We start from the raw sequence: 13,156 nt of genomic DNA, 5'->3' as shown, positions 1-13,156 counted from the left end.
TTCCATCGTTACACTCCGCCCCGTGCCGCCAGGGATTTGCTCACTGACCGGGGGACGACCAGACTCTGCCGTGGGGTTCCAGTACACCGGGCGCCCTAGACTGTGGGCATCCGCCGGAAGTTGAGGGGTGAGCTGCACCAGGGGCGGGGCCTGGCCTGGCCAATGGAAGAGCCGGATTCAGCACCGGAAGTCACGTGTTTAGTGGGCCGGAATTTTCCCCAGGGGAGAAAACCATAGGAAACGATTTTACTTCAGGTAAAGTCCCTGAGAGTCTGGTGAAAGGAACTAGGCTGGGGGGAAAACATTCCCTAGCAGAGGGTAAGAAGAGAACAGGACGGGGCTAAAAGAAGGCAGCTCAGAAATTTCAGATTTGTGAGGCCTGGCCGATGTGATGTGACCGTGTGGGGGCAAGAGCCCAGAACCAGCGTCCTCCTCACCTCATTAGGCGAACAAAGGGGGTGTGAAGGGAACAGCCAGAAAAGGCCTGTGGAATTTCAACCCACCAGCTAGAAGTTGCATGGGTTAACTAACATGAGGAAATACATGAACCTCGCCTCGTCTGTGATTTTACATTGTTAAAATGCGGTTTCTATGCGAGGGAATGAGGAAAGGGAGAAAGTTCCAGATGCCCTAGAACGGTGTGAGTAAGAGAAAAACCAGCTTAAAGATTCACTCACCTCTGTGTGATTGTAAATAATATTGAGAAAACTTACTTCCCTGGCCTTGAGCCTAAGAACCCAATCTAATTGTTGTATGCGTTTCCATTTGGGTCCAGTAGAAACCCATCAGGACGTGGCACAAGAGAAAGCAAATCTTTGGGAGTAGGTAAGCAAAAAAAAAAAAAAAAAAAAAAAAAAAATTTAAAAAAGGGGGGTGGGGAATTGCTGCAGTTCAGAAGTTGATCATTTTTAAGTACCTTCTAACCATGATTTTGCTTGTTTTCTTCATGCCTTTGGTTTTAGAAAATAAGAACAATTTATATTTCTTCCCATCCACTCACTACTATAAGATAGGCTCAGGTATCTATAATTCAATGAAACACACTTAACAAATGAAATTCTAAGAATGTATGTAAGGTATGATACGTTAAGAACTACATATTTAGCATGAATGTGAATGATTGACTTCAATACAAAAGGAACTTTTTAAAGGTAATTGATGAGAGTGTTGAGTCTGAAGTTGATAGAGATCGTAGGCTTCACAAGAGAGATTTAAGATAAATGCTCACATAAACTAAAAGGATAAACTAATAGAGTTGTACTTGCTTTTACTTTTTGAAATGCTTTCTAGAATGAAACACAATCAGATACATTTTTGAGGAAGTGTAATATCAAGAACTGGAAATTCTAGAATATTTGTTTCAATGATTAGAAAAAGGCATAGAAATGCAATGATTAGAAATATTCTCAGAGAAGTAATCAGTAATAAAATGCCATGTTGGCATTGTTTAAGTAGAATAAAAGAGAGTGGTAACACTGTATTGGCCCACACTAGCTCATACTACAGAATCTAATAATATTAAAGCTAATATTATAATATGGTGAACAATAAGTAGCCTAGATAACTTATTGGACTCAATTTAATTGGAAAGCTTGGACTAATTCTGCATTCTAAATTATACTTATTGCTTCATTAGATGTATTTGCTGATTTACCAGTAATAACCTTTTGGCCTAGTTGCCTTGCCATACCCTATTTGCTTTATTCCAAATAAGCTATCTACTAGGGAATACTAGCTTTAGGATTTTGATTTTCTAAGTAGGAACATGGAAATAATTTCCCAAATACCACTTTAGTGCTTCAGCACAGAATTCTGCCTTGGGTATGCAATTTCACGACCACTTGAGAAACCTGGTTACCCTAAGAAAACCACTCTGCCAGTCTTTGAAATTCCAGTCTCTTCTGCAACAAAATGATCACATTAAATATATTTCAACCCAGCAACAGCTATATGGTTAAACAATATGGGAAAATTATAAATAATTTTATAGAAATATACATTGTTTTAATATTAGATTTAAAATCAGTAATAAATGTTACTTTATAATTAACTTTTGTCATTCAGAAACCGTTTTTTTTAATGAATGAAACAAAGTCTTGTGATTGAGAGATTTTGTCCTCTTAGCTTTGCTATTGACCAACATTTAATTTTGTATTTCCAGATGTTTAAATTTGTATTGCTTGTAAAGAAACAAGATATGTTTCCAGCTTTGAAATATTGTGCAATAGACTATTTATATGAGGTAAAGTTACTGGCTTACTATCTATTTACTGGGAATTATGTTCTAAAAAAATGTTATGTGCATTCAGTATATGATGGTTACAGTAATCCTTAAATTAATCCTCACTAATTATTTTTACTTTCATTTAAAATTACTTCCCACTTTTAATATGCATTTAAAATTCCACTTTGGAAGGAAATTGTTACATTAAAATAATTAAACAATTAAAATGAATCTGAAATTATCAGAAGAAAAAATGGAACTTGGCCAGTTGGAAGTGTCCATTAACACTCTACAGTAGAAATGAGTGTGGAAAAAGTAATCCTAGTCATCTTTATTATAACAGTTATAGCATATATTAATCACTTATGATGGGTCAGATACTTTGCTTTTCTGTGAATTGTATTCTTTGATCATTATAATTACTCAGTTTTTATAGTTTTACAGGTTAGGAAATACTTTCCAGATAAAATAAATAACTTGTACAAATGTTGGAGGTGAGATTCAAGCCTAGCTAGGCACATTGTTTTTTAATTTTGTTTTTGTTTTTTGGTACCAGGGATTGAATTCAGGAGTGCTTAACCACATCCCCAGCCCTATTTATATTTTATTTAGAGACAGTGTGGCCAAGTTGCTTAGGGCTTTGCCAAATTGCTGAGGCTGGCTTTGAACTCAAGGTCCTCCTGCCTCAGCCTCCCTAGCCCCTGGGATTACAGGCATGGCCACTGTGCCCAGCCCCAGGCACATTATTAAAAAATGCATTGGAGGAGTAGTCATACAGCAGTTCATTGTTCTTATGATCTTAATTGGCAATTTAAGTTTTCTTTTTCATTATAAAATTGAGCCCATCTACCAGGACAAAAATAAAATCGCTCTAGTTAAACTAAAACTGTGTTATATCTTACAGGAAATAAGACATACGGCCATCTTCAGGTTTTATTATTCCCTCATAACTGGGGGAAGCAAATGTGTAGTGTTAAAAGATATGTATGGTAGGGAGTCAGATGTCTTTATAACACTTTCTGAATATATTGATCACTTTCAAAAGTAGTGTGTCATCCTCAAACTCAGTCATCCTCAAACCTTTATCCTTATCCATAGATTCTTAGTTTATTGCTGGTGTACTACACTCCTATGATATAATACTAATCAACAGCAAGTGTAAAAGATGCAGGACCTTGAAAAGTTTATTAAGATAATATTGAAGAACCAGTAAATAATAAGTAAGGCTATTATCAAATGAAGATCTTGCAACTTAGATCAATATACAGACAAGAGGAAGAGAATGATTTGAACTATCAAAGGAGTCAGAGATGTTTTGCTTCCTCAAATACTACTTTCTTTCTTTTTTTTTTTTTTTTTTTTTTTACTTTTTACTGATACTGGGGATTTAACCCAGGGAGCTTACCACTGAGCCACATCCCCAGCCTATTTTTTATTTTATTTTATTTATTTTATTTTAGCAAACAGGGTCTTGTTAAGTTGCTTAGGGCCTCGATAAATTGCTAAAGCTGGCTTTGAACTTGTGATACTCCTGACTCAGTGTCCCAAGTCACTGGGATTACAGATGTGTGCCACTGTGCCCAGCTCCTCAAATATTTTCTAAAAATATCTTCTTTATGATCAAAGGTAAAGCAATGGTTAACATTGTGCATATCATAATATTGTGAGAATATTATGATAAAAAGCAATTATGGGCTAATTCTAAACAAAATTTTGTAAAAGTCACCTTTTCTAACTTTATTTTTTAAAAATTTCCTTTAGTTATAGATGTACACAGTACCTTTACTTTATTTTTATGTGGTGCAGAGGATCAAACCCAGTGCCTCACACATGCCAGGCAGATGCTCTACCACTGAGCCACACAGCCCCAGCCCCTCTTCATTTCTTTTTTAGATAAAGTGTTAAGCATTTTTCCTACTTACTATGAATCTTTGGTCCTCATTTTATAGAAATACAGTTATCTTTTCTCTACCATTTATTCTTACATAATGATAACCTCCTATTTAACATGTTATAACTTCTTTGGCAAACATAAAAAATCTTTTGGAAATAATATAAGAAAGTATCATTTGTCCAAATATGTAGAAAAAAATGTAGAAGTTAGAGTTACTGAGCTAGTCTTCATAAAGGATATATTGTTTAAGATGGACCTTGAAAGATGAGTAGCATTTTGATAGCTAAAGAATAGCTGGGCACTCTTGGAAGCACACTATAGACTGTGGTGTTGATGAGGGAGTGACTACTGAATGGCATGGGTAGGTAGAGAAGGAACTGGTCTGTGGGGAAGAATAAGTAGAGTAATGGGAATTGCTATTGAAAAATAAAGAAAGATCTAAATTAGAGAGAAATGTGATTAATTTACCAGTTTTTTCAATTGATTAAACATCCCTTTCAAGGAATAGTTTTAGTTTTCTTCATTAGATATATTTTTTCAAATTAGAAACATATTTGCTGGTTATAACAAGTGAAATATTGCAAAGGCCTAGAAAGCAAAAGTTAGGACAGCCGTATTGCATTGGTTAGCGATATATAAATGATAAGACCCCATTTTTTTGTCACACGCACATATTTTAGCCTAACCTAGAGAAAAAAAATGATGACAATACGCAAACTATAAATCACATTACTAGGGACCTTAACTTTCTCAGATATGTGGGTCTGTGTTATTTCATATTTTATAAGCAAGTATTACTTTTAAAAAAAAATTATGTTTAAAACAATAGATTTTAATATTCTGAATATTAATAGTTATATGTTAAAAGATTTTATAATTACCTTCTTATACAGAGTGCAGTTAGAAAGAAGTTTTCCAGAGATGCTTTATTGCTTCGAATCCCTTCATGTTTATATCAAGATGAAAATTATGTGGGAGTGACTGATGATAAATATAGGCGGCCATGGACAAGAGGTATGTTTTAAAAATTATTTCAGAGTTTAGTGCAGTGACTTATTTAGCAAATGCTGTGACCAGGCATGGTGTACACACCTAAAATCACAAATTATTCAGGAGGCTGAAGCAGGAGGATCACAATTCTAGGCCAGCCTGGATAATCTAGGGAGATTCTGTCTCAAAATAAAATAAAAAGGGTCATGGAATGTAGCTCAGTGGTAGAGCACTGGCCTAGCATGGAGCATGTGAAAAACCCTAGATTCAATCCCTAGCATACCCTAACACACACACACACACACACACACACACACACACAACAAAAAAAAAAACAAGAACATGCTGTGTTTTACTCATTAAAAACTCATTGTGGGAGGTGCTGGGGAATGAAATTGGCCAAATTTTTACATGCATGGACAGTGAATCCCTTTATTATGTGTTAATTATAATGCACCCCAAAACTCATTTCATTTACTCACATCAAAATTCCCAGAAGTTTACAAGTTGATTTTTTTATTACAGAATTTAGATGACTAAGTATGGAATTAGAAAGTTTATACTAGCCATGATAAAACAAAAAGATGAATAGGTTATGAAGACTTCAAATATGCTAATATAAATATTTGTTTTATAATAAGATTTTTCTCTCCTGAGAATGACTATAAATTGTAATTATTCACTGAATATGGAATCATTTTTAAATGTATTTGTATGAAATATTGTGTCTGTCAAGTCAGAAGCTAAGAAATAAGTGACCTCCTTGGAACCCAGTCTGTCCCCTTTCTTACTTGTAGTTCTTAAGAATAACTATAAAATGGCCAAGATCAGTGAGGTATGCCTGTAATCTCAGCACCTCAGGAGACTGAGGCACAAGGATCACAAGTTCAAGGCCAACCTCAGCAAATTAGTGAGACCCTAAGTAATGTAGTGAGACTGTGTCTCAAAATAAATAATAAAAGGGACTGGGGATGTAGCTCAGGGGTAAAGCAACCCTGGGTTCAATTCTGAGTACCAAAAAAAAAAAAAAAAAAAAAGAGGCCAGGCACAGTGGCACAGGCCTGTAATCCCAGTGACTTGGGAGGTTGATGCAGGAGGATCATGAGTTCAAAGCCAGGCTCAGCAAAAGTGGGCACTAAGCAATTCAGTGAGACCCTGTCTCTAAATAAAATACAAAATAGGGCTGGGGATTTTTATGGGGCACAACTTAAGAACAGACCAATCACCACTGAGAAGTCCAAATTTGAGAGTCTTTATTAAGCCGGCAGGTTGACTGTCTCACACAATGCCCCAAAAAATGGCTATTGGGAGAACAGCCCCGACCACAGGGTTGTAGGGGGTTCTTATACCAAAAATTACATTAATCATAAGTGTCTGTTGCTATGATTCAAAATTACACATTAACATCATGAGATCATTGACAGGGGGAAGTGGGTCAAAATGACCCTTACCTAGGTACAAACTAAAGAATGGTTACTAACATCCACACAATCACTGTTCACATGGTACATTGTTTAGGAGCAATAGGGATCAAAAGAGAGCATTTTTTACTACATAGGAGTTGCCATTGTATATTGTTAAACATGTCACAACAAGTAACTGATGATGGGCACAGAAGCAGGGTGTTCCCATGGGAGAAGCTCATTTCCTACATAACATGGAATCTCAGAGCAAAATGGAGTCTGTTTAGTCATTTCCCTTAGAGTCTGACCTATAACATTCTCATGGAGTCAGATCTGTCAACCCATCACAGGGATGTGGTTCAGTGGTCAAGTGCCCCTGAGTTCAATCCCTACTACCCTCCTCCCAAAAAGAAAGAATTATTATAAAATGTTCTGGGAAATATAACATCCTGAAATAGAGGGGGAATTGACTGGAACAACTCAGGCTCTGTTCAGAAAGAGGATGTCCTTTAATGCTTTAGCCCAGTGTAGGGTGTCTTCTGGGATCCCTCAGTTGCTGTTCAGTGGGGCCCATGAAAACAAGATTCCATCCACCCTCAGTAATTTTCCCAAGCCTTGGGGGATCAGCTCACAATGAACCCTAGGTTTCTGTTGTACCTTACTGCCTATCTGTAAATAATAAATTTATTTGTTACTTCTTGTATGTCTCACTGCAGTCAAACAAGTTGGTAGCCAGTGCATAGTAAACCTGCTTCATAAGCTGGAGTTTCAAATTAGAGTTATCGAAATGTAGATTGCACATAAACTAATGAAAATAGAAGGAGACACCAACAGCCATGAATATAGATAGAGAGCTTAGGACAGCTGAAACACCTGGAACACATCAGTAGTTAAAAACCTATGTAGAAGAAGAAACCAGCTAAGAATTGAGATAGAAAAATGATATGAGTGTGGTGTTGTAGAATTCTAAAGAAAAAAGTGCTTCAAGAAGGAAGTCATTGATAACCTTGGTATGAGTGGCTTCCCTGGAATAGGGATACATATTTGATTAGAATGTGGTTGGAGTGTGATTGAAGTATATTGAGAAGAGAAGAAGTGGGGAAGTAAGGTAGCAAGTTTGGACAACTCTTGAGAACTTTTTATGAAGGAAAGTTTTTAAATGAAGCACTGGCTGAAGGGAGAATGAGGTAAAGAGAATTAGTCTTTGTTTTTGTTTTACTTTATTTTTAATTTTTTATTTCTAATTTGTTGTACATGACAGTAGACTGCATTTATACATTTTGATAAATCATACATAAATGGAGTATAATCTCATTTTTCTGATTATACATATTTTGGATCACATCGATCATGCTTAAATGTGTGATTGCAAATGTTTGTCTTGGTAAAAAGAGAATATGATGATGCAGGAAAGAAAAAGGAAACTCGGGAGTAAAAGGGGATAGGATCAGGAGCATAATTATGGAAGTTGGTATTCAATAGGTACCAGAATGATTTCTTCTATCGTATAGACAGGAAGATAGAGTTTGTGGGTGTTTATGCCAGGAAGTTGGTAGACCTCGTGGTGGAAGATGAAGTAGTTCTCCTTTGTTTATGTCAATTTTGTATGTGAATACAGAGTCATAGATAGGTTTAGGGGATGAACGTTAAAAATTTGAGGGGAAAATATAAAATAACTATCTTAAAGAGCAAGAAAGCCATTTTATTAGGGAATATACTATTATCATCTGTCAATGTTGGATGGTCACTTAAAATTTATGATCATAACTTGAAATGAGATCATTCAACATACCTGAATTATTTTTCCCCATAATTTAGTTTTTCTATAATACCTACCCAGAAAGTTGAGTAGGTATTTTCCTCCATTAATAAAAGGGAAAGAGAAGCAAGGGAATCGAGTCTTTGTAAAGCAGTGACCATGGAACTTACAATGTAAGTTATAACAACACTATGTAACAGCTATTACTAGTCCTAATTTGTTCATAAGGAAACCGAGGTACGTAAGTAGTACAAGTAGGGTGGATGGGTGGGTTCTTGGTCTTGTGAATTCAAAGAATGAAATCCGTGGACACAAGGATGAGAGCACAGTAACAGGATTTGTTAGAATAACAGAAAGAAAGCAGAGCCCCCAAAGACGGAGGGGTGCTAAGAGAGGGCTGCCAACAGGTGTTTGTTGTCTAGGAGTTTTTAAAGGCGTATCTAATGGCCTAGTGTAGGTGGTTGGTGGAGTGAGGGATGGTAGCATAGACCAAGTAAGCTCTGAGTTTATCAGACCAATCAGTGTGCATAATTTCAATCCCTTATTTACATAATTAAGAGGACATGTCTGAACTTGTGGTTTGACACATCTGTTGGGGAGAAGGGGCCTACTTTGTGGTCTGCCATTGCTAAGGATAGGAATGGGGTAGCTAAGGAAGAGGCATTGTGGCTGAAGCTGTCAGCAGCAGTGACAGGATGTTCTGGTTAAGGAGGAGGTATTGTGGTTGAAGTTGTCAGGGGCAATGACAGGATATCCCCTAGTCATGATGTCTCTTAGGATGGCACTCTCATTCCCTTTTTCCCTTCTTCAAGGCCCTTATCCTGTCTGCCTATGAGAAGTCTACCTTCCTGCCTCATTCTCTTAGAAGTAGGATAAGGATTACAATCTAGGCAGAGTGAGTCCAGAACTTGTACATTTACTCACTGAACTTTCATATTTTTCAATAAGACATAGACTTAGATGTAAAGTGATTTGTTTGAGGTATCAAAACTAGTCAGAAGTAACACTGAGGGAGTCTGATTTTACTGGTGGTATTCAGTTGTGTATTTTGACCCTAGCATATGACATGGTCCCTCTCCTTTAGGAACCAAGGAGACAATTTGGAAACTAAGCTTAAATACATAAAAATTTGAATATGCAGCTGCATGATTAATTGTCAGAGTGCTTCTAACAATATTATGGACTTTCAAGGGGAGCACATAAGAGGGAGATGGAATGGTTAATGAAGGCCTTATTAGTTATAGCATGAGCTATTAAACAAGACTATCTGGGATGATAGTGCTAGCCTAAAAAGAAGCTGTGAAATAGGATGGTATGTTTAGATGATGTTCTGTGGTTGAATTTTGGGGGAGGCAGGTTGTAACAATGAGAATGATTACCTTAATGTTTGGAATTAGATACAACTTTGGGAAAAAATACATTTGTGAAAAATAAAGATAACACTTTATTTGTAAACAAATGAAAGATTCACCATGTAAAAGATTTGGCTTCCTTGTATTAAATGTAAAAGAAACTTTTAGAAGCTAATGTTTACCATTCTTTTTCCTAGTCTCAGCAGTTTCAGTTTGGGGAATGACAGATACATCAATCTTGAATCAATGGAAAGCAAGTTTCTTTGTGGAAGATTTCCTTGAGAAGTATGTGTTATTAACTTCAAATTTCCATTTACATCTAGGAAATGATAAGCAGTAAGTTCTCCAGACACTTGAAAAGGGAAAAATTCTTTTCATCTCCCCACATATTTTCTTTTTTTATTTGAGAGGGAGGGGGGGAGAGAGAGAGAGAGAGGGAAAGAGAGAAAGTGAAAGAAAGAGAAGCCCTAATTTGAACCAAAAAGAAGCTAACTGGAAATTATTTATTACCCCCATATATCATATTTTAATTGTTCTCTGTTTTTAGTTGTAAAAGACACTCAAAAATAGAGCAAATACGGCATTGTGATTTTAATAAGTAGACCTACTATAGAAAGTGTCTTTATATGAAGGTCAGTCTTATTTCCTGTAATAAATATGCAGTATTAAGGCTATTTTCTAGTGTGTTTGGTCAAAGTGTTATTTATTATTAGTTCAGTTATTCATCAAATATAGGATACAAAAACAAATAATACACAAGAAAACAGAGAATAGAGATTTATCAATAAATAATTACAATCTGATGTGCAGAGTAAATAACAGAAATAGACATGCAAAGCAAAAATATGAGGAAGAACATCTAACCCACTTTACATATGTTAATATAGAAATAGAGATTTCAGTGCAAATGTAAATAGTTTGCTCTGAGCACTAATGGGACCTAGGAAGGATTTATTATTATTCATATTTTCAAGTTTTAGTAATTTAATTTTTCCTTACAACTAAAAGAAGCAAAAACCCATGTGTCTACTCTATGGATACAGTTAAACCCAATATGCCATTTCTGTCATCTAGGAATTTAAAACTCAAGTTAGGAACATGATGTGGACGTAGAAAAAAATCTAACAATGTAAGGATTAAATGAGAATATAAATTGACCAACATAAGGTCTGTTATAAGATATAAGGCAGTAAGAAGTATCCTGTAAACACTCATCCTGAGCTGTGAGGAAGCAGAAAGGTATAGTGAAAAGAGCTCTTTGTACAATAAAGTGAAAGATGTGGATTTCAAATCCTGACCGAAAACGTCAAGTGCTAACACTTGACTAGTCATTTTACCTCTCCCACTTTCTTTGTTGGTTTGATGATAAATCAGTGCTACTCAAACTATGTGTATATGAATTACCTGAGGATCTTAATAAAATGCATATTTCGATTCATTCAGTCTGAATCAGTGTTGGAGTCTGAGAGCCTGCATTTCTAATATACTTCTAAGTGTTGCTAATGCTTCTGGTCTAAGAACCTTCTTTAAATAACAATATACAAGATGATCTCTAAGATCTCTATTCCTAAGTGTTAGATTGGTAGGGCTGTGCATTTATAAATAGGAAAAAATCAACTTCATAAAGAAGGAAGAATTGAGCTTAGGCTGGGCACTGAAGAAGAAATTAATGTTAGATAAAATATTGTGGACAGAGAAAACAATGTGAAGGCAAAGAGGCAGGAACATGCTATAAGAATACACTCATCATATTGATAAGCTAGTTTGGCTCGAATAAAAGATTCATATTTGAGAGAAGTGGAAGACCCTGAAGGAATGGCTACCTTATCATATCTGACTTCCATTTATTTTTCAGTACCAAGATAGAGTCCATGGCAAATAGGTGAAAGCTTTAGCACCATTCAGAATCAAATTTACATTTCTTAACCTCCTTGGAGCCAAACATAGCCATATGACTAGGTTCTTCCCAATGGGATATAAGCAAAAGAGGCTTATGCAATTTCTGATAAATCTTAAAAGGAAGGGACATGTTTTTCTTATTCATTTTTTGCCTGTCTTCATACTGGAATATGGATATAATGACTGGCTCCAGCAGTCATCTTGGACTATGTTGACAAGAACTAAATCTAGGAATGGCAGAGCGTAGCAAGGGAAAAATGCAAAAGATCAGAAAGAACCATGCAATAAATTTCCAAGACAGAGCACATGGCCAAATTAACAAGAGGAAGAAAATGTAACAGCACTTTCTATTTCTTTATGGCTTGCTGCATTCAGTTGATACAATTGAAATGTAGAATATTGTACATAAAATTATTTCCTATACTCCTTGGAATAGCTCTTTGAGGTCAAATATTGACCTGCTATATAGTTTGGATCTTGAATGTTTCCCAAAGACCTGTGTGCTAAAAGCTTAGACCCCAGGATGGTGCTATTTGGAGGTGATAAGAGCCTTTAAGAAGTTGGGACCAGTTAGAGGTTTTAGGTCATTGGACATGTGCCATCAAAGGGCCCCAGCTCCTTCCTTTTTCTTCTTCCTCCTCCTCTTCTTTCTTCCTTCTCCTCCTCCTCTTGCCAACCATAAGGTGAGTGGTTCTGCTTCACCATGTGATTCTGCTATGACATGCCACAACAGGCCCAAAGCAACAGGTCAACTGATTGTGGACTGCAACCTTCAAAAATGTAAATCAAAATAAAACTTTTCTCCTTATAAGTCAATTATTTCCAGTATTTGTTGTGGTTACAAATCTGAGTAATACACATCCCAACATTAGGTGCAAGAAACAGGTTCAAAGATATTAAGAAACATGCCAAAGGTTAAACATCTAGCACGAGTATATGTGACTTCAAACCTTGTACTATTTTGTTTTGTGTTTTTTTATATAATGCTTTGATATATAATTCATATTACTTATAATCCACCCTTTTTCAAATGTGGATTCAGTGGTTTTTAATACATTCACAGTTGTGCAACCATTACTATGATCAATTTTAGATCACTTCCATTGATGCAAAAAGAAATCTTACAGCTATTAGCATTCACTTGTCAAGTCCCCACAGAAAACCTCCAGTAGTGTCCCTCTCCAAAATAAAATCCAAAATGTTAATCAAGGCTTGGAAGATTCAGAAATGGTTTGATCCCTTCCTACCTGTCTAGCCTTGCTCTATCCTGGGCATCCCGACCTATCTGTTCTTAGAATATGCCAATCTTGTTTCCCTCTTTAGGTCGTTGGGTGGCTCACTCCCTACCATTATGTCAGCTCCTCAGTGGGCCCTTCACTAACTATATTCTCTAAATTATACCTCTTATGAACCCACTTGCTGTTATTTGATGTTCAGATCTCTTGTTTTATTCCTTTAATGACAGTTTTTTAACCATTATTTATTTATCCATCTTTCCTTTAGCAGATAATTTTTTTTTTTAGCAGATAATCTTCATGAGAGCAAGAACATTGCTTTGTTTACCAGTTCATTCCCAGCACCTAGAATGGTGTTAGTACACTGTAGGCACTCAATAAATATTTTCTTAAGGAATTA

At 36.0% G+C, this 13,156-nt stretch overlaps 1 protein-coding gene across 7 annotated transcripts in view; it reads left to right on the top strand.

Annotated features, from left to right (window-relative positions):
• Window positions 1–807: 807 nt before the first annotated feature.
• SHOC1 (shortage in chiasmata 1) overlaps window positions 808–13,156 on the top strand; it is a 75,307-nt gene continuing 62,958 nt past the window's right edge. For 4 of the 7 annotated variants that reach the window (XM_079112559.1, XM_079112556.1, XM_079112557.1 and 1 more), the window contains exons 1-4: window positions 808–825; window positions 2,162–2,242; window positions 5,012–5,132; window positions 9,820–9,958. In XM_079112559.1, coding sequence (XP_078968685.1) covers window positions 2,162–2,242; window positions 5,012–5,132; window positions 9,820–9,958 — 341 coding nt within the window. In that variant the 5' untranslated portion in view covers window positions 808–825. Of the gene's footprint in view, window positions 826–2,161; window positions 2,243–5,011; window positions 5,133–9,819; window positions 9,959–13,156 lie in introns of those variants that run through there. The other 3 variants (XM_079112555.1, XM_079112560.1, XM_079112558.1) reach the window with 3 other exon arrangements.

The sequence above is a fragment of the Sciurus vulgaris genome (assembly GCF_902686455.1).
Source record: "Sciurus vulgaris genome assembly, chromosome: 15".
Classification (NCBI taxonomy): domain Eukaryota; kingdom Metazoa; phylum Chordata; class Mammalia; order Rodentia; family Sciuridae; genus Sciurus; species Sciurus vulgaris.
The sequence above is the reverse complement of the archived record's forward strand: the minus strand, read 5'-3'. Positions and strand labels throughout refer to the sequence as shown.